At 35.7% G+C, this 20,745-nt stretch overlaps 1 protein-coding gene across 1 annotated transcript in view; it reads right to left on the bottom strand.

The window, feature by feature from the left end:
• Positions 1 to 19,833, bottom strand: part of LOC118189186 (degenerin del-1-like) — a 93,526-nt gene extending 73,693 nt beyond the window's left edge. The window contains exons 1-3 of the mRNA XM_085810919.1: positions 18,663 to 19,833; positions 15,025 to 15,092; positions 10,336 to 10,425 (exon numbers count right to left, since the gene is read on the bottom strand). Of these exons, the coding sequence (XP_085667045.1) occupies positions 10,336 to 10,425; positions 15,025 to 15,039 (105 nt within the window). The 5' untranslated portion in view covers positions 15,040 to 15,092; positions 18,663 to 19,833. The remainder of the gene's footprint in view (positions 1 to 10,335; positions 10,426 to 15,024; positions 15,093 to 18,662) is intronic.
• Positions 19,834 to 20,745: the final 912 nt, after the last annotated feature.

The following is a 20,745-nucleotide window of genomic DNA, read 5'->3' as shown; positions in this document are numbered from 1 at the left end:
CGGCCAATCTTAAAGTAGGCACTTCTATATTAATCCGAAGTTAGTTTAGTTAGAGTTTTAGTTAGTATTTTTATATTCTTACGTTCAGACCACAAGTGGTTGATCTCTGTATTCCGAAGTTCCGGAAATCATTGTAAAGAGAGAAAAATAAAGGGTTTCGTATACCCTTCCTGTGTGTATTGTCTACTTCACAATTTATTGAACATAGCTTCAGTAAGCTCCCTGTTCCGAATCAGGACAGTTAATAATTCCAAAGCAAGTAAAGAGAAACACCAGTCCTGATAGTGGCGCCCAACGAAGAAGAATAACCATGGCCGAGTTTTAAGAAGAACCTGTGCTGCCTGCAGAAGCGGCTCAGAATCCAGAAATGCCAGCTGCCGCCCTGGAACGATTTGGTTACATCGTCCAGACCATGCGCGCATCGATGAAACCAGAAGCAACATTTAATGGAAACTCACCGGTAAGCAGTTTTTTGGAAAAATTGGATGACCACTTCATGCTGTATCCAGTACATGAGTTCCAGAAAGTCACCTTAGCTACCAGCGCTTAGGGGCCAAGCGCTTAATTGGTTCAAATGTATAGGCAGAAACCTCTTGGGTCAAGCGGTAAGTCCCACCTATACTTACGAAAATTTTAAGACTGCATTAGTAAAAGCCTACCCTGTCGTAAGAGATCGTGCAAGATTAGAAATGGAACTCTTCAGCATATATCAGCAACGAATCGAAAATCTTTCCACCTTTATTTTAAGAAAAATTCACGTCTTTAAACTGTTGTATGGAAACCGTCCGGATCCTGAGATAATCCAAGTGATTTTGCCGAGGTTACTTCCCCAAGTATAGGGTGGCCCAGAAGTCACTTTACATTTTGAAAATTAAATAACTTTTTTTCTATTAATATATTTCTTTTTCTCTTTTCAGAATTAAAAAATATAATCCCTGGAAATTTTTGGCATGGATAAGTTTACAACAGAACAACGAGTGAAGATAATTGAATTTTACTTTGAAAATGGACGGTCAATTGTTGCAACGCAAAGATATGCGCCATTTTAATGTTCGACATCCGCCTAGTAGGCCTGCAATAAGGAACTTAGTGACGCGTTTTCAAGGTTCAATTAGTGCAATCTTTAAAACCAGCAGACTTTCAGAAACGAGTAAATTATGCTGTCAGGTTAGAGAACTGCAAGAAATGACAATGAGTTTATTCACAAGTTGATCATGGGAGATGAAGCTCATTTCCATTTGAATGGACATGTGAATAAGCAAAAAATAAAAAAGAATTAATTAAATACAGTCATTTAAGAAAAAGTTATTTAATTTTCAAAATGTAAAGTGACTTCTGGGCCACCCTATACAAGACTTTATTGAATTAAGGAATCCGACTACACTGGGAAAGTTATTTGAGCTAGCAATCCAGTTTGAAAGTAGAAGAACGGCGGACATTGAAAGAAGACGGCAGTATGAGCAACGAAGAAAATTTGGTGCGCCAAGACCACAGCAAAGTCAAGAACACGGCTACGGAAGCAAAGCGAATCAGTGGGCAAGGAAACCCGAGTATCCAAAAACAACCGGTGAACGTCGACAGTTCAATAGTAAGCCAGAAAAAAAGTCTGAAGGCCAGCGGAAAAAGAAGGAAGGCATGGAAAGAAACAAAATTTAACGGGAGGGTGCGGAAATCCGAAGGCCAAGAAAACCCCTCTTCCTTCAAGTTAAATACAGTTATGGTGAAAAACTTGACTCTTCCAAAATTGAAGTTTTGGTGAATAACATCCCAGCCACCGCACTCCTGGATACAGGCGCGCAGTGTTCCTGTGTGGCAGAAGATTTTTTTAGGAAGTATTTCCGTAAATACCGCATGTATAATTCGGATAATACGACAGTGTTAGCTGCGCAGGGAGAAAGATGCAAGTGCATAGGTAAATTACCCTTATATATTCGTATCAAGGACGAACAAGTAAAGATCATGTTTTTTATCGTAAAAAATTTACAAGCACATGTCATTTTAGGGATAGATTTTCTTTCAGAGGCGGAAGCAACGCTGGATTTTAACGAAGCGTCCCTTAAGCTGACGATGAAACCAGTTCGAGAAGAAAAAACAGAACCACCGACGTTAAACCTCGACCACCTGCCTAAGGAAAAACCACAAAAAATTCGACAAGTGGTAAGTGAATTTGCTTCGTTATTTAGTGATATTCCCGGATTTACTCAAGTTACTAACCATAGTATCGACACCGGAGATTCACTGCCAGTTCGCCACAAACCATATCGATATGATAAGAATAAAGAAAAATTTATAGAGTGGCACATTCGAGATATGTTACGTAAAAAGATCATAACGCCCATCTCAAGTAGTTATGCTAGCCCGGTTGTGTTATGTAAGAAAAATAATGACTATCCGATAACATATCCGAAAAGGTGGCGTTTTGCAATTGACTTGCGTAAATTAAACTCCATGACTAAATATCCACTATATCCGTTACCTATTATTGAAGAAATTCTAAGGAACATAACTTCTACCAAATATATGACTACGTTAGACTTAACGACTGGTTATTTTCAAATAGGGGTTAAAACGGAAGATGTGCCTAAGACTGCTTTTATAACCAAGTCTGGCACTTATGCATTCTTGCGTATGCCGTTTGGCCTTTCAGGGGCACCGGCAACATTTCAGCGATGTATGGACATTGTGCTAAGGCCTGTTCTTGGAAATACCACATTTATCTATTTAGACGATATCATTATTACTAGTGATAATCTGGACCAACATGTACAGGATTTAAGACAGGTGTTTCCATTATTAAATGAGGCCTGTCTAAAAGTTAATGTCGAAAAGTGCAAATTTGCAGCCCCTGAATTAAAATACTTAGGTTACAAAATATCTCAGAAAGGAATCGAGACAGACGAATCAAAAATAATCGCTGTGCAAAAATATCCGCCGCCAAATACGGCGAAGAAGCTCTCTTCTTTTCTCGGACTTTGTTCATATTATAGGTCCTTTATAAAAGATTTTGCATCTATTGCTGAACCATTTTTAAAATTAAAAAGGAAAAAGGCAAGATTCTCGTGGACGGCCGAAGCCAATAGTGCTTTCGAAAAATTAAAGCAAGCATTAACGCAAGCCCCTGTTTTGAAATTTCCTGAGAACGATGAGAATTTAGAAATTTCAGCGGATGCTTAGGATTATGCGGTGGGAGCGGTACTTTCACAAAATCAGCAGCCCGTGGCATTTTTTTAGTAAAACTTTAAATCAAACACAAAGAAATTATTCCGCGACTGAGAGAGAGGCACTTGCAGTTCTGTTAGCAGTGCAAAATTTCCGAGTCTATTCTGGAAGGGCGCCAATAACAGTGTATTCTAATCATGCGGCGGTAACGAGATTGTACTCAGGGAAAAACTTATCCCCAAGGTTAATAAGATGGGCACTCAAGTTACAAGAGTATAATCTGGTAATCAAGCACACCTTTGGAAAGGAAAATATCGTAGCAGATGCCCTGTCCAAAATAAAAATAGATGAAGAAGGTAATACTGTAAAGGTGGCAATGCTCACAGCATGTACGATACATTCCTGAGAAACTGTAATAAGCGAACTGGGTAAGGATCCTGAATTTAAAAACATTTATGAGTATTTAAAGGATCCTGAAAATTTTAGCCACCAAGATATTGTGGCGATAAGAAATAGGGCGGCTCATTACGAACTAATAGATGGTCTATTATTTTATACAAAAACTACGAATTCCAACAACGAATTTTGACCTGTTATCCCAGCTAGTCTTAGATTAAATATCCTGCAGGAGTTACACGACTCCCCATTAGCTTCTCATGCTGGTATTCGAAAAACCATCCAACGCGTACGCGAAGCAGTTTATTTTCCTGAGCTGCAAAAGTTAACGAGGGCGTATGTCCAGTCCTCCCCAACATGTCAAGCAGTTAATTATATTAATTTCCGCCCGGCCGGGTTTCTAAATAGCATTAAATCCGAATTTCCAAATGAAATAATTGGCATCGATTTATTGGGCCCTTTCCCAAAAAGTCAGTTAAATAAAAGTCGCTATCTCCTTGTTATGGTTGATCATTTTAGTAAGTGGACCGAAATTGTTCCCTTAAAACGAGCCTCCGCGAAATTAGTTACTGATTCTATTTTAAATAAATATATTTTAAAATACGGGGCGCCCCTAAAAGTTATATCGGATAATGGTCCTCAATTTGTAAGTAATATATTTGAAGACATGTGCCAAAAACTGGGCATACGTCATTTAAAAATGGTCCCGTATCGGCCGCAATCAAATATAGCGGAACAGGTCAATAGAAATACAGTGAAAATTATCCGTAGTTATGTTAAAAATTTTCATAAAAGCTGGGATAACTATGTCAATGAATTTGCTTTCGCCCTTAGGACCGCAAAACATGATACAACGGGCAAAACTCCTGCTGAGTTATTTTTAGGCAGAAAGATTATAACGCCGTTAGATAAATTATTTTATGTGCAACAAAGAGCCCCAGAATTTAAAATGGGTGATATAGAAAAACTAATTAAAGAAGCAAAAAAGAATACTGAAGTAGCACAGAGAAAACAAAAGCTGTGTTATGACTTGAAACGACGGGGAGTAACTTATAAAGTAGGGGATGAAGTATTAAAAATTAAGCATTCACTTTCTTCAGCACCAGAAGATAAAACTGCCAAATTTTTTCCACGATTTGAAGGACCATATGTTATTGAAAAAGTAACTCACGCTGTAGTAGTGTTAAAAGCCAGGAATGGGGAAACCTGCTCCGAAAACATTGATCAAATCAAACCCTACTATGATCGTAATAAAATGCAAATTTTCAAAGATCTTTTGCAGGATCCGGCACGGTAGACACGGCAGGCACAAGCTCCAGAGTTGGAACAACGACAAGTACAAGGGCAAGCCATTACTAGACAGGAGCAGTTGAAAAGAAAGTTTCCCCGTTGGAAAATTGAAGGTAACAAGAAAAAGAAGCCATTCCACCGACCAGAAAAGGGAGGGCACAACCACCCCCAGAATGAAGAAGGGAGAAGTACGACGAATGCAAAGAGAGCCAGGAGAAATGACAGCAACTATAACACGGCTCCAAAACGGAAGATCTACCCATCGGATAGGAGTCTACGCAGCAAATGTCGACGAATTGATGAAGGAACACCAGCTGGGGAGGCAAAGAAACAAGAAAAATTTGAACAGCCAGCAATGAGATCTAAGCAAGAACGAGAGAGAGTTGTCCCGGTTCCGCCAAGACCAGCTGCCATCAAACGGCCGAGACCACAGGCAGAGGCTACAATGAAGGTCTTCAAGGGTGACTGGAAGGAAAAGAAAGTTCATGGAGGAAGGAACAGAAGGGCGAACCCGCACAAGACGGAAGATCAACCAGACCGTAGTCTTCGTTACCTTCCAGGACTGGGCAGAAAAAAAGATGTCTGAATATCATAAAGATAAGTAAAACTTTATGTTACTTTGAAACCTTAAGTTAATTTTTCATTCTTACTGCAAGTGGCAGAATTCAAGAAGTTTTACCTCATGTGAGGCCTATCTTTATCGCCAAAAAAGGCGAGAAATGAGTTGTTACCTATTTTGATATTGTTTTTCAATTACTCGCGAGTAAAACTAAAATTAATGTATAATAGGAATGTGTAAATACTTGAATATTGTAAAAGCATTGATAATCTTTGAGAAAGGTACCTTCAGAAAATTGTAAAAATAATTATTGTATAAAATTTTATTTAAAAGATTCTGCCAAGAAAGAAGTTTTAGTCTGAAAGACTTTTGAAATGTAGTATTTCAATGTTGAAGAATTGGCACTTGCTTGGAAAAGAATAGAAGTTAACAATGTACTACTAATGTATGTTTTAAAATGCGTAAAATTAACGGAATGTTAATATGTCCTTATATACAATGTGAACTGTTATTTTAAAAGTTAAGAAATACTGTGATATGTTAAAAGTGAAAGTTATGCCAAAAATTTTAACTTATTCGTGTGACTGTAAAAAGAGCAAATTATTGTGAATATGTGTTAAAGGTTGAATGAATGTAGTTAGGCTCTCTGACGCTACACTTCAGAGTTAGCCACTTTTCAGAATAGTACCTCAGGGTTTAGAGATGAATATAAGGTGTGTTCTGAGGTCTTGTTATGTTGAATTTTAACACGTTAGTGTTTTGATTGCAGGCGGTAGTGTTGAATACTTGTACATAGACACGCTCGTGTTTGGTGTTTTCCTTTACAACACATGTCAGAGAGCACGAAGAGATAACTAAATAACGTCATGAATGAAATAAGAATGTTAAAAGAGAAATATAAGTATTCATGTTACTTGCCATTTAATTGTGTAACATTTCATTAAACTAGTTTTCCTTCCAGATCTCTGGAAGGAACTAGATTTCAACTAAGAAACTCCTGTTTGAATGCAGTACAGATGAAAAATCTTGTCCATGGAGTTGATAATGTAAAAAGGATTTTTTTTTAATTTCTAGTTTCTAGTGAGAAATGTTTGTAAAAGATTGGCCTCGCGTTAGATTCTAGAGCTAAAAGTTTTCAACAAGGTCGTTTTAGACCTCAGTTTCAAACTAATTAACTCTGGCGGGAAGTATGTAAGGATCCTAAGTTTTACTAAAGTTTATTTTATTTTAAATCTATACTATCACTTCTTATTTTCTACTTCCGGCCAGAATTAAAAGCTTTTAACTTATTTATGCAAATTTGTCTTGCTAACGCCAAGTACTTAAGTTGTGGCTTTTTGCCAAGCAAGAGAGAGGAAGGAGTTATTAGAAGCAGGCCGCTTGCCATAGTAGCTTTACTTGGTTGCTGGTTGCCTTCAAGGCCAGAGGTTTAATCCTCTTGATAATTTTAAACGTATTGTAGTTTTAGCAGCTCTCTGTACTACATACGGCTTTTTTGTTAATTTACGGCCAATCTTAAAGTAGGCACTTGTATATTAATCCAAAATTAGTTTAGTTAGAGTTTTAGTTAGTATTTTTATATTCTTACGTTCAGACCACAAGTGGTTGGTCTCTGTATTCCGAAGTTCCGGAAATCATTGTAAAGAGAGAAAAATAAAGGGTTTCGTATACCCTTCCTGTGTGTATTGTCTACTTCACAATTTATTGAACATAGCTTCAGTAAGCTCCCTGTTCCGAATCAGGACAGTTAATGTTTCCAAAGCAAGTAAAGAGAAACACCAGTCCTGATAGTATGAATATTCCTTGGAACTCTTGGAAAGCCACTTTAATACTGTTTATAATTAAAGTTATCAGTGAATTAAAAGTCAATATTATAACATACTACATCAACATTTACTGCTTATCTCTTTGTTTTTAACATTTTGAGTTTCTAAAAACTGCAGATAATTTGTTCATTAATATTTCGAAAGAAATATTTATTTTCAATAAATATATTGAATTGTGGAATTTATTCGAAGTAATAAATAACCATGTTTTGATTATTTTATTTGCTAGTAACCTATATCCCTAATTAATTATTCAGTTTGCATTTTCATCGATTGTAAAAAATAATTAGAAGGACCAGAAAGGAAATCGAATCATACCTGAATTATTAAACAGCGCGTAGAAATTTTCTCTTCAAAATTAAGCTAGGGTTCAACACAATTCATTGTTGATAAATATCCGCTGATTAAATGTAAAAATTGGTTGTGTTGAAGTTATCCTGTCAAACTTGATATTCTTGATGATATTTTATGCCGTATATTTGTACTATTAACTATTATTAAACTCAAGAGTTATTAAAGTCTAAATAAAAGAAAACAAATCAATAAATGCAGAATCGAACTGTCTTGAAAAGAATAACCTCTAGTTTTATTAATTTTAGATTGTCTAAATGTCCGCACAAATTAAGTCGTGTGATTTGACTTACTCACTTTTCAATAATTATCTATCAAAAATCATAAAATAGTCTGTACTTAGAAAGTTCAAAAGCCAACGGGAAGATTTAATAACAATTATTTTTTTAATGTTTCGTTATATATTATATAGAAAACTTGTTCTAAGGTATATAAATATGAATGAAAAAGAAAAACAACTGTAAAGTGTACAAGAATTTACTACTCAGTGGAAACAAATATTTTATATGCATATATTCAGGGTCAAGATCATATACGAGTATAAACACTGCAAGGCGAGATTCCACGTCATAAAAACCGATCCGAAAACAATAACTCTACTACTCTTACTTTCGAGGGAAAAAATAAGATGTCGCAGCCATTCAAGAGAAAAATTATAAAAAAACCCAAGGATTAATGCAAAAAAATCTCTAAATAAAAATTTAAATATATCAAATCTTAAAAATATTTAAATTCTGATATACGTTATATGTGCATTAGCCTTACAGAAAAATCAGATCTTGCGTATTGATAAAACATCTGATTTTAAATTCGTTGTTCAGGCAGTTAGTTATTCAGAAGGTTTTATAGGAACGAAAAATTTTAATACAAGTTTCTACACCCTGATAACTGATTTTCTCTCAGGGTTTAATAGAAAATAAGACAAACTTGCAAAAATGGTCGGTCATCTAAAATGCCTTTTGTATATATACGGTTACGCTTGTAGAGTAATTACGATTTTTGAAACAGTAGATATGAAAAATGTACAATGCCCTCGCCGGGAGTCGAACCTGGACCTCTCGAATACGCGCCGAGTGTGCTAACCATTACATCACCAAAGCATCCTGAAAGGGAGGAGAAAATATATGCTCCCCCTTCTCTGGCACAACCCGCAAAAAGGCCATAGGGTGACGTAAAGTCTGCCAGGAGGGTCGGGCTGCGTCCCTCGGTGTCCGCCGATAACATTGCGGCAAAAACATCGCAGACGAAAACGTCGCGGAGAAAACAACGTAAGGCGAAAACGTCGTGCTACAAAACATCGTGGGAGAAAACATCGCAAAGAGAAAACATCGCAGTGCTAAAACATCGTGGTACAAAACATCGTCGTCGAAAATAAAGCGGTTCAAAAACTTCGCAGTTTAAAAGCATCGCCGTCGAAAATATCGCGGTAAAAAATAAAGTATCTACGAATCATCGCATGACGATAACATCACAGACATGTTTTTTTCAGGTTTTTAATAATTGTAAATGGTTATTCTCATAATGATTTGTGAGCGCAAGATGTAAAGAAGGATAATTTTTACTTTCACATTTTTTCACAAAACTTACAGATTACACTTTTCATGAAAAATTACCAGTAAAAACTTTATAAAAAATGATTTATTAATGGCCTTTGTTAGTTAACTATGTCGGTTTAAAATTCTATTAAGTGCTATAAGTTGCATCAATTTTCTATGCTTAAGTTTCCTTCTTATTTTCTCAGCAAAAATTTATTAGTTAATAAAAAATATGAAAGTAAAAATTATCCTTCTTTCCATCTTGCGCTCACAAATCATTATGGGAATATCCATTTACAATTACTAAAACCTGAAAAAATCATGTCTGCGATGTTATCGTCATGCGATGATTTGTAGATACTTTATTTTCTACCACGATATTTTCGACGACGATGTTTTTAAACTGCGAAGTTTTTGAACCGCTTTATTTTCGACGACGATGTTTTGTGCCACGATGTTTTAGAACTGCGATGTTTTCTCTTTGCGATGTTTTTTTCCGTGATGTTTTGTAGCACGATGTTTTCGCCTTGCGTTGTTTTCTCCGCGACGTTTTCGTCCGCGATGTTTTTGCCGCGATGTTTTCGGCTGTAACCGCGTCCCTCATATTATATCATATGCTCCCCCTTTTAAAGGGCGACTGGAGATTAGGAGAGCCAGTCGCCAAATCCTGGTGATGAAGAATCATCATCCACTACCTTTTAGTTCGGGCGCCACTGTAGAGTCATTAGGATATTTTGAAGCAAGAGACATGAAAAATGAGCAATTCCCTCGTTGGGACTCGAACCTGGACCTTTCGAATACGCGCCGAGGGTGCTAACCATTTCACCACTAAGGCATGCTGAAAGAACGGAGAAAATACCTTATACTCTCTTAAATCTAAAGTACCAGTTCACCCAAAGTAACAGTTAAAGACTATCGTATGAGTTTTCGTTCCGTCTGAATTCTTAGCCAGATGTATCAGAATAAAGTAGAAAGCAAAATAAAAATATTTATTAACACGTCAATCTGAAGGTTATACAAACTGAAATTAATGAAAGCAAAATATCTGCAGCTTGCGAGTAGGAAACAGTTTCTTAACAAAAATGAAAGTTAAATCAAATGTAATTCACAATACTAGCAAAGCCTAACTTAAACCTTAGCTCGCAGTGACATTAAGGCCATTTCTACAGAAGAAAAAATCTCAAAGTTTTGTCACTGTATAAAAAGTAGTTGTTCTTACTTTGGCAGGTACCCAGCTGTTCCTAGATTTGCCGGATTTTCGAGAAATTTGCTTCGTCCGCACTCTTGCACTCTTGCTCTTTGAAATTTGCTGCATGAAGAAATAAGTTATATTACAAAATATTGTATATGAGCTATTTTCCCAACAGTTAGGATTAGAAATAAAAATGAAATTTTTAGAAAGTAGAATTTGAAGATGGTGAAAATTTTCTTCTAGGGGCATCAATTTACGTGCAAGGTTGTCATGACTCTTTGGTTAGCGTTTAAAAACACGGCAAATAACATGGCAGGATAGAACAGGAAAAAGTGAGTAGGACACCAAAACTTTCAACGATTTTACAAGTATTAACTAGTCTTACCGCACTTAACCATACAGTCCCATATCAGTTTTGATGCAGAACACTCTGGACTGATGAATCCGAAGGTGGCAGAAGCTGAAGCCAAAGTAATGCCTATATAAAGAGTTGTTTCATATGTTATTTACTGGAGAATTTTTTGCGTTATTATGGCGACTACTGGAGTATCATGAAGAACGAAAACGAATTTACTGAAGCATAACTACAGGTAAATTTGGAAAAGGGCTGTCAAACTGAGATGTAACGAATGAATTTTTAGTTTCCTAAAGTTTCACAAATGGGGTAAAAATATTCATGGTAAAGAAAGAAAAAGACCAAATCAGCAGGTGTAAAGGGTGATCCCACAAAGTAATGCCGGTAGAAGATTGTTATATGCCTGTAATAGTGAAACGATGTTGCTATATAATTTCTGGCAGCCTAATTAGTGTGCTGCAATATTTAAAAAAGAGGATCAGAAATCAAATCTGACTATGTCCTATATGTCCCGAATCTGATTATGCCCCTATGCCCCGAATGTCTTACATTCGGGTACTAGAATAAGCTTATATGTTCGAAAGGCGGTACAATGTTTCCTATAATCTTCAAACCTCAGAGAAAATTGTTGTTAATGGTAGAAGAAATAGTAGAATGCTAGTATGGGATAGAGTATAAAGAATTAGCAATGTTGTTGGTGTTGTAAAGAGGCAAAATGACGCGCATTGTTATTATCAGAACGCCACTGCGTTTCATGCAAAGAATTTTCATATACACTTTTTACTGCTAATAGCCTCTGTTGTCACCCTTAAATTCTACATTAAGAGCCTAACCTCAAGAGCAAGAATAGAAAAAATATAATTAGCTAACGTACTTTCCATATCTTAATCCGTGGAACAAGTACGAGGCGTATTCGGAAACTAAGTACCGTTTTGAAAAAAAAAAAAAAAACTGTAAAACAATTTTTTCGAATCCAATTTTATTTTAACATGAAAATACTTGTCTTAAACTATTTTTCAACATAGTTTCCGCCAATGATCAAACATTTGTCATAGCGGGTGACCAGTTTTTGTATACCATCGTCAAAGACCACGACTCCACAGCATTTTTCGTGTCATCGTCAGATCCAAAGCGCTTGCCACCAAGCTCGCGCTTCATGTGCAGGAACAAGTGACGGCGCCAAGTCCGAGCTGTACGGCGGGTGATCGAACTGCTCCCAATGAAAGTGTCGAATTAACGATTGAGTGACACCAGCAGTATGGGCCGAGCATTGTCATGGAGCAACAAAATTCCTTTACTGAGCATTCCTCTTCGTTTGTTTTGAATGGCACGCCTTAGTTTTGTTAAAGTCTCACAATATCGTGCCGCATTAATGGTTTCACCTCTGGGAAGAAATTCAGTAAGCAAAACGCCTTTCCTATCCCAGAAGACAGTGCACATGATTTTTTGTGATAACATTGTCACTTTGAACTTTTGTTTTTTCGGAGTGTCTCCACTCCATCGATTGCTGTTTCGATTCTGGTGTGAAATGACACACCCAAGTTTCATCACCTGTCACAATTTGGTTTAAAAAGTTTTCTCCCTCATCATTGTACCGCGTGAGAAATGTCAGGGCACTACCAAGTCGCTTTGTTTTGTGAACATCAGTGAGCATTTTTGGAACCCACCGGGAACACAGTTTGCGATAATTCAAGCGGTCAGACACAATTTCGAACAAAACTGTACGTGAAATTTGTGGAAATGCCTCTTTGTGGAAAAGAGTTGTCATTGTGAAGCGTCTGTTCTCATACTTTCCTAACCAAATCATCGGTGACAACAGAAGGCCGACCACTCCGAGCCTCGGGGTGGACATTTGTTCGACCTGCATTAAACATTCTTACCCACTTTCTCACCATTCCATCACTTATCGCGTATTCACCGTAAACTTCTGTCACTTGACGATAAATTTCGCCCGGTTTAACATTCCTCGCGTTCAAAAATTTAATCACGGCACGAATCTCACAATCAGCGGGAAAACTAATTGTCTTAAACATTTTGAATGTGCACAGAAAACTGAAAACACAACATAGAGCAACCAAAATGGCGACAATTGAAAGTCAGTGAACAAGAAAGACTAGTGAACATGCGCGGGACGCCTACCACAGCGCTGCGACGGCGCTAGAATGAAACTGTACTTAGTTTCCGAATACGCTACGTAGAAAGAGAATCTTGTAACGACTCATTACAGAATGCAGTTCCCCGCCAAGAACTGAAAAAGAATTTTGTCATGGCCTTGAAACAGTAATGACGATCTACTCACATTCGCTAGCTACATAAAACATTTTGTAATTGAGATGAAAATGTCTCGTTTAAATTTGTAGGTTTTGCCAAAAGAAGTGGCTTTCGCGTACATCAACCATTTAGATATTTCGAAAGAGAAAATTCGATGAAATGTTTCTTTACATGCGCTGTTGTGGGTACGTCATAGTTGTAATGACAAATTGTAGGATCCTGTATATTTTTCTTCGAAATCTTCGGCAATTCAATTTAATGCCCCATCGACACTGCCATTGTCTATCAGCCTTTCAGTGGGATTATTCAATTCCACATTTTGGAAAGAAAACCCATGTTTCGTAAGTTAGTTCCATTTATCTGAGCATTGCAGATTTGTCGTATTTTTTCCTCTAATATAAATTTTTAAGTTTCATGCGCAATTTAGTGCGATTGAACTTTTCGTACCCAATCCTCGGAACGACGAAAAATATTCCTTACATAAATTGAAGGTAATAGCTCCCTTGATTTACACGATTTCGGTTTCGGTAAAGTTTCGTAAGAAACCTTTACGTTTGTTAGGCTGGGAAACGTGTTTTCTTAAAAACGGTAAATTATTTCTTGAAGTCCATCTTTTCCTTACGTAAAAGTATGTGATTATGGCAAAGCCTCGACGGCTATCTGCCTACGGGGAGGGATGCCTTCGTGGAGGACTTTCTAAGGGAAACTGGCTCGTATACAACGTTACACATGAGAAAGCCCACGAAAAAACCCAAGAAGACAGCCAGTTCGCGGGATTTGAACCTTGGACCGAACTACCAGTGTTCAGCGACTTTACCGCTCGGCCGCTGGTGGGCCTTATGTAAAAGATAATATAGTATATGGAACACGAGTTTTTTTTTCTTTCCTTTTTTTACTCTGAAACACATGATTAATCACTGCCTTTTTATAACAGACAAATATTAAAGTACCTAAGTACACTGGCTTCAATAGTTAAGCATGCAATGGAAATCAGGTATTTTTGAAAGCGTAGTTGAGTTTTTGTGGCTGAAATCGCTGTGACTGCATTAGGCAAATATCGTATGGTACAACCAATCACGATGATTGTCGAACACGAGCTAACTAAGCCGTCGTTGGAAACGCCAGTATTCTGAAGGGTTTGAGGAGGTTCTTTTGAATGTTTATACGTAAAGCGATGGTGCGCTGTCAGGCGCATTGGAACAGTACAGTCAAAGATGTCGCTCTTTTGTATAGCGTTGATCATTCGGTAACAACTTTTCGAATGTGAAAATAGTTCCAAAAGTGAAAAACACACACAGTTCCACAAGTTGTGTGGAGATCTGCGCCGGTCGACCAAGGGTTACCATCTTCTGAAGATCAATATATTATCCTAAAGAAACCAAACGGCTGCTGTAGAATAATCTCTGCACATAGTGCTTATTTTCATCTCTGTACATAATGATTGTTTTCCTTCATGTATATTCACATTTGTACCTTCCTGTATCATTTTTTTCCTTGATTTTATCGAGGTTGTCTGCTGTCTGAAATCAGCCCGAGTCTGGTCCTAGGTGTGGCGGAGCCAACTACACGATAGAGCCGCGAGCAATTAGCAGGCTGGTGATTATTACTGTTTACTCCTGGTCGATGTATCTGACTTTTCGAAGAAGTACTGTCTAACATAGTACGCTACGGTGGAGAGTTCAGCACGATAAGATTACATAGAATTATGTTTCATTCTAGAGTAAAATTAAGCTGGGAATTTTTATCATGAACGTAATGTTAGTCAAGTAGTCTGTCACCTGTATTTTTTATGTTAATTCACAGAGGCTCATTAAAGTTCAAGTTAATTTTTATTCAGTTCTTGTTTGCATTAATCTAGAAATATCACTTTCATCACGATAACTCCTGTAAGGAAGTCAGTGACACGTAACATTATTTTTTTAGAATCTACAGCGCTAGTCATAAAATCACAAACCCAAGCACGCTCAAATCTAATTGTAGGTGTTATAACCGCCGTGTACTTAGCTTTTGGAAATCAGTATGTAGGGAAAGAAAGTTACCTTTTTAGAGCTGTTTAATTATGAGATGTATATTTAATTAAGAATACTTACGTCATCGTTTTTCATATTGAAAAAGATAAAAGTGTCATATGTCTTCGAAACTTTTAATTACTTCTAACCTGTAAAATAAATATGTTAGATTACTTAAATATTCATGACAGTTGGAATGAGAACTCTTATTAAAGTAATAAAATATGCTTGTTAAAAAATTTAAAGTACATATATTTAATTTATTAAATAGACTTGAAAAACATGTTTGCATTTAAGTGATTTCTAAATAATATCCCATAAATCTCGACACTTTTAAAAAATCATGTAAAACCAGAAAACTAACGTATGAGAGAGCGTTTCACATTCCGTTATTTATGCCACAAGCTGATTTGGGAAGGGCAACATAAGGTGCATTTGAATTCAAATTTTCTCAATAGAATGGCGTAATACCATCCCTAAAATATACAAATTTATATCTTTAAAAGATTATATGAAACTCCCCAGTGCTTGTGATGTTATCAGAAGTATTTTCCTGTGCTTAAAAATGTAAACGAAACAAATGCTGTGTAAGGATTATGTTAATTTTATTAACAGTTAGATTTTGAGTTAAACTTCTTTTCCTATCGATTCTTAATTTCAACTTACCACTTCCGGCAAGAACGTAGTTTCAGAATCACGTCTGAATGCTAATCAGGAAGAGCGATATATAAACGCGAAGTTCTACAGTCTTAGTGAGAGAGAATCACAGATTCTGGTTAGCACGCGTCCGCCTTTTTAGGCTACTCTCTCGTAAGCTATTATTACGCTCGAACGTACTTTAGGCCTTTGATAGTTTCGCAGTCAATTAGCGTTAAGGGGCCAACTCTGTTAGAATTTTCATAGCTTCCTCTATATCTCTTTAGTTAAGCTTAGTTTCGTCTCTTAAGTTCAAGCCCAAGTGTCGGCTATATTGTACAACTCCAAGACGGAGTTTTGTTAAACTTTAATTCGAATAATAAAGGGTTATTTCACCCTTCTTACTTGTTGTTTCCTGTACACGAACTCAAGCGATTATTCGCTTACTAGTTCTTAATATTCTTCACTTTCAACTGTAACTTAGAATTACACAGTGGGGAATCCTGCAATTGTATTACCTTACTCTCATTTTATTCTTATAATGCGATATTTAGGCCACCCATTAGATTAAAATATTATTAACGAGTTACAGTTAGTTCATATTTCATCAATAATACTTTCAATAAATCCAAATTTTACTGTTATTGCTTATCCTCCTGATCTGACTGTCTACAACAGAGGACGAGTGGAACTCATGTCATTGAACAATGCCTGAGGTATCTTATAGGTCACAGTGGACTTTCACCTAGCTTCATTTTACGTTTAATTTACAATATTCCCATATGCGAAATCCGAGGATCTCGTATTCCTGCTTCTATTAGTATCAACCGCCTGATAAGAAGTTCGGCTCGACAGATTTTTAAGTATCCCGTTCCAAAAAATATGAAAGGTTTATATTATGTTTTCTGTAGGATTCAAAACCAGGCCCAGTGATGTGACAGTCAGCACCGCTATCTACCACACCAACTACGGCGGTAAATACGATTTCGAGAGAGTCGAGTTGAATGATAAAATTCTAGCAGTTTTAATCTTCAGAAACAAACAAAAAAAAAAAAAAAATGTGACCTTCCTGTACGCAGTATTAAATTATACTCATTTTTGCTGCATTTCATTTAAACTTATTTCTCGAATTTCATTAGAGATATATTTCGCATTCAATTAATTCAGTTCTCACTTCGCGGCAAGGCAAAAATACTATAACCTCAATATATTTTAATCAAAAATTTGAAATTATAGAAATATATAAAACACCAAATACAGTTAAAACAACTATAAAACAATTTTTACAATTAAAATTAAAGTTTCTGCACAAAAACAAGCAATTCGCCAGCGGGCAAGAAGGCAAATTTTTCAGTGCACAAAACTGAAAGTTTACGTTTGGTCCCACTCTGCAAAAAAACACCGAACGCGCAGAAACTGACTTAATTCACTATTTTAAGTTTCAAATGTAAACAAATATGGCAGCTATCGTAAAAAAATAGGCTTAGCCGTATTTAAACAACTTTTAAATTGTTGATAATTTCTACAACTATTGCATGTAGATTAACTAAAGGCATAAAAACCTTAACTGGCAAATAAGAACAACATAATTCAATCATTTTTAAAGCAAAAAATTTACAATTTACCAACATATAAGAAAACTGAGCTCACGAAGTTGAGTAACAGAGTGGGTATATATGTATATATAATATATATATATACTTTTGGTTACAACCAAAACGGAAGGTGCACAACTGCGTGTTAAAGAAGTCGTACATACAAAATTTCAAGGTTCTGAGGCTACTCATTTTTGAGTTATGTGAGATACATACATAACGTACCTACGTACAGAAGCCACAAAAAAATCTCTTCTGGATCCATTTTAAATCAGTTTTATAATTCTCCTGGGGAAAAAGAGTCCTATATTCTCTCCTTATGTACAGTTGTCACGCAAAAACATCATTAAATTGCATTCGATAGCGGTTAAAACGGAAATTTCCGTTGAAATGTGATACCTGTAATTTTTCATGGATACAATACTTCCTTTACTTCGTGCAAGGAAGTAAAAAGGCATTACATGCATTTTAAAAGTGTTATTGAATCAAGGATTGCTTTTAAATCTTGTTCAACAACTTAATGACAACAAGGAATGCACGAAATTTTGTATACTGGAAGTAGTATAAACTCGTATTTGAGAGTTCACCTATAAGAAATGAATCAGACAATTAATCGAAATTAACCAAATTAATCAATATAGATATTCAGCTACCATTAACTCGTCAGCCATCGATATTACATGCTTAACAAAACTGACGATGATTGATGATTCTGTTTACTCTGAGAGTGGTTCTAAATATAAAAGTAAATTTATGCACAGATCTCTTTTTTAAAGAACTTGGAAATTCTAAAGGCAACCAGTCACATTCTCATTACACCTATGCTAATACCATGTCATTTATCATTTTTTTAAAACTTTGCTTAAAATATTAACACTTTAATATACATGAATCTTCATTTACAAGAATAATGCATTTAATTAAGCGGATAACTAATTTTATCTCTACATCTTATTACATCTTATGCATGCGTGTGTATAACGTAGTAAAGTCTTTCAACTGCCCAAATAAGTACGTTTCGAATGCTTGCTCGTAGACTTATGGTTCAAGTTTTAAAATGAATAAAATAAGATAGGTTTTCAAACAGAGATAATTGTGATTACATAGTAGCTTTCAGTATAAATATTCGAAATTTACTTTTCTAGAGGATCCTTAAAAAATATCAAAGAGAATAATTTTGCATAGCCGAAATATTCTCAAAATGAAAAAAATCCATTTTCATGCAATGAAAATTACCTTAAATTTCATGTATTCAAATTTCGGGGAAAGCTATAGCAAAGTCAAAGTAGCTATACTGCTAAGTCATTTTCACATGTTAAGTTTTCTAATGTGACTTTCTATCTTTTGCCATAGAAAAAGATTACATTCGAAGCGTTGGTTTTCAATTGCAACTTATAAAAATACTAAATTTCGAAATTTTTTAACTATTATTATTTTATTATTTACGTATTCCGTACTAAGTCATTACACGAAAGGTAGGGTACTGACCTCTTATATTTTAATCACGTACTGAGGGTCACCAAATGTTAGATACGGCAGTAAATGTTCCCCATTTTGTCCATTCATAAACTCATTTCTACCTAAAATAATCTCTGTAAAAAATTTAAGCACAACAAAACAAGTTTATTCTACAAAATTATAACTTTTTACAAATGTTGCCACCCAAAGCAAAACTAAAAGGAAAATAATGCTACATTGGTTGAAAGTATATGAACAATGCTATACTTAACAATGACTATAACAACCTTAAGTCTCAGAGAATCCTAATTAACTATAAAAAAATGGTGCTTTGTGAAGCATTCATCCAACTGCTGTTCTCGCTTTTCCTATCTTGATGCAAATCGGTTTTATATTAATTGATAACATAGCAATCTTTTATAAAAATTCGCTTTTTCTTTCCTGTTATTACCATAATACTATCTCTGCTATCAACACTCTAAGTTCGGTTCACAATGAGAACTCAAGATTCCAAAATGCAGAAGAAAGTGATGTGATTTCTATGGTTATTAGAACTAAATGCTAAACAATGATTAAAAGGCATAATTGTGTTAGCCAAATTAAATTTTTGAAATGCTACATTTCTGCAAGTCATGTTTTGGCGATTTAATATTGAGAATTGTTAGCCAGTTGAGGAGGTCACGTAATTAAAGTCTGTCAAACTCCCCGGATTAATTAGGAAGAAACGATGTTTTTTGTCGAATAAAAAGAACTGAGACTCGCGTGAGCAAGTGTTTTTTCACTGCAGCTAATGTCAATTAACGCACAATTTCTGTCAAGAGAAAATCTGTCACTTTAATTGATTGGTAGTTTTTGCACTAATATTAAGAACGTTTTACGTACATCTCTGGCTAAACATGAAACATGAGAGTGGGATCTTGGGACTCAAATCTGTTAGTTTGTTGAACGAAATCTATTTTGTCTTTTTAATAATTACAACAAAAACACTACTTGTACTGGTAATATTGAAAGATTTTAGAAAAATAATACTGCTTTTAAAGACTGTATACTTGATAAATTATACTGTGCACTTCTTACCATAGCACTATTTCTACTATACTATAAACTACTATAACACAATCTCTTCTGTATTATAAGAGAATTAGTATATAGTATGTATAGCGTAATTCCCGTAACACATTTTCAGAATTTGATACTGAAGCTCGGAAAAAAAATGTTGAAACATATCCCCTTATAACGCCTTATGGCCTTTAAAAATATTTCTCAACGAAGATGACAACAAAGGAAAAATTATCTCGTACTAACTTAGAGAGATTTGTTTTGTTTTGGTTTGGTTTATTTACTTATAGCAAAGCACTTGAGGGCTATCTGCCTAAAGGCAGGGATGCCTTCGAGAAGGACTTTCTAAGCAACTTAGGCAGGAAAAATGTACTAGATCCGGGGGCGAATGCTCTAAATTTGTATTCGGATGCGTTATTCTCTAAAATAATGTATGGTGTTAGTGTTTTATTACTATAGATGAATTCAAAATAAAACTTTGAATCCAAACGCTAACATATGCCTGATGAATATGGCAAAAAGAAAATTTAGATTTATCTCATTATAGTGATTTATTTTAAGCTTATATTTATTTATATTTATCTTGCTACAGTACTTGTAATTTTAAAAAACATTTACTGCTAAAAATTATGAATTTTTTATCTTTTGTCAATATTTGTATACACTGGTGTGCAAAAATTAAGGACGAAGTCGAAAAATTAGCATATCAGCTGAACGAAGAGGCAGAGCGAATAGAAAGACCAATCAGGAGATTAAGTAAGGTGGTGTACGGTAGCACACGCGCACATATGCAGGTAGACGTAATGGGGGAGTGTCAGAGTAGTATAAAGCATGTTGTCGGTGTAAGATCAGTATTTCTGGCAAAGAGATTGCACGCCGTATAGCAGTTTAAATCACACCGAGTTGCTGCCTCAGCGAGAAATGGCGAATAATCAATCTGTTAGACGACATCTGGATGCTTTTACCCGAGGTCGAATCATTGGGAAGTTGGAGGAAGGCCGCAGTGTGACAAGTGGGGCTGCAGAGTTCGGAATTGCTCACAGCATCGTTTCAC

The sequence above is a fragment of the Stegodyphus dumicola genome, chromosome 2, assembly GCF_044657685.1.
Source record: "Stegodyphus dumicola isolate Sdum_Otavi_A_Nest chromosome 2, ASM4465768v1".
Classification (NCBI taxonomy): Eukaryota; Metazoa; Arthropoda; class Arachnida; order Araneae; family Eresidae; genus Stegodyphus; species Stegodyphus dumicola.
Note: the sequence above shows the minus strand (reverse complement) of the source record. Positions and strands in the feature narration are given on the sequence as shown.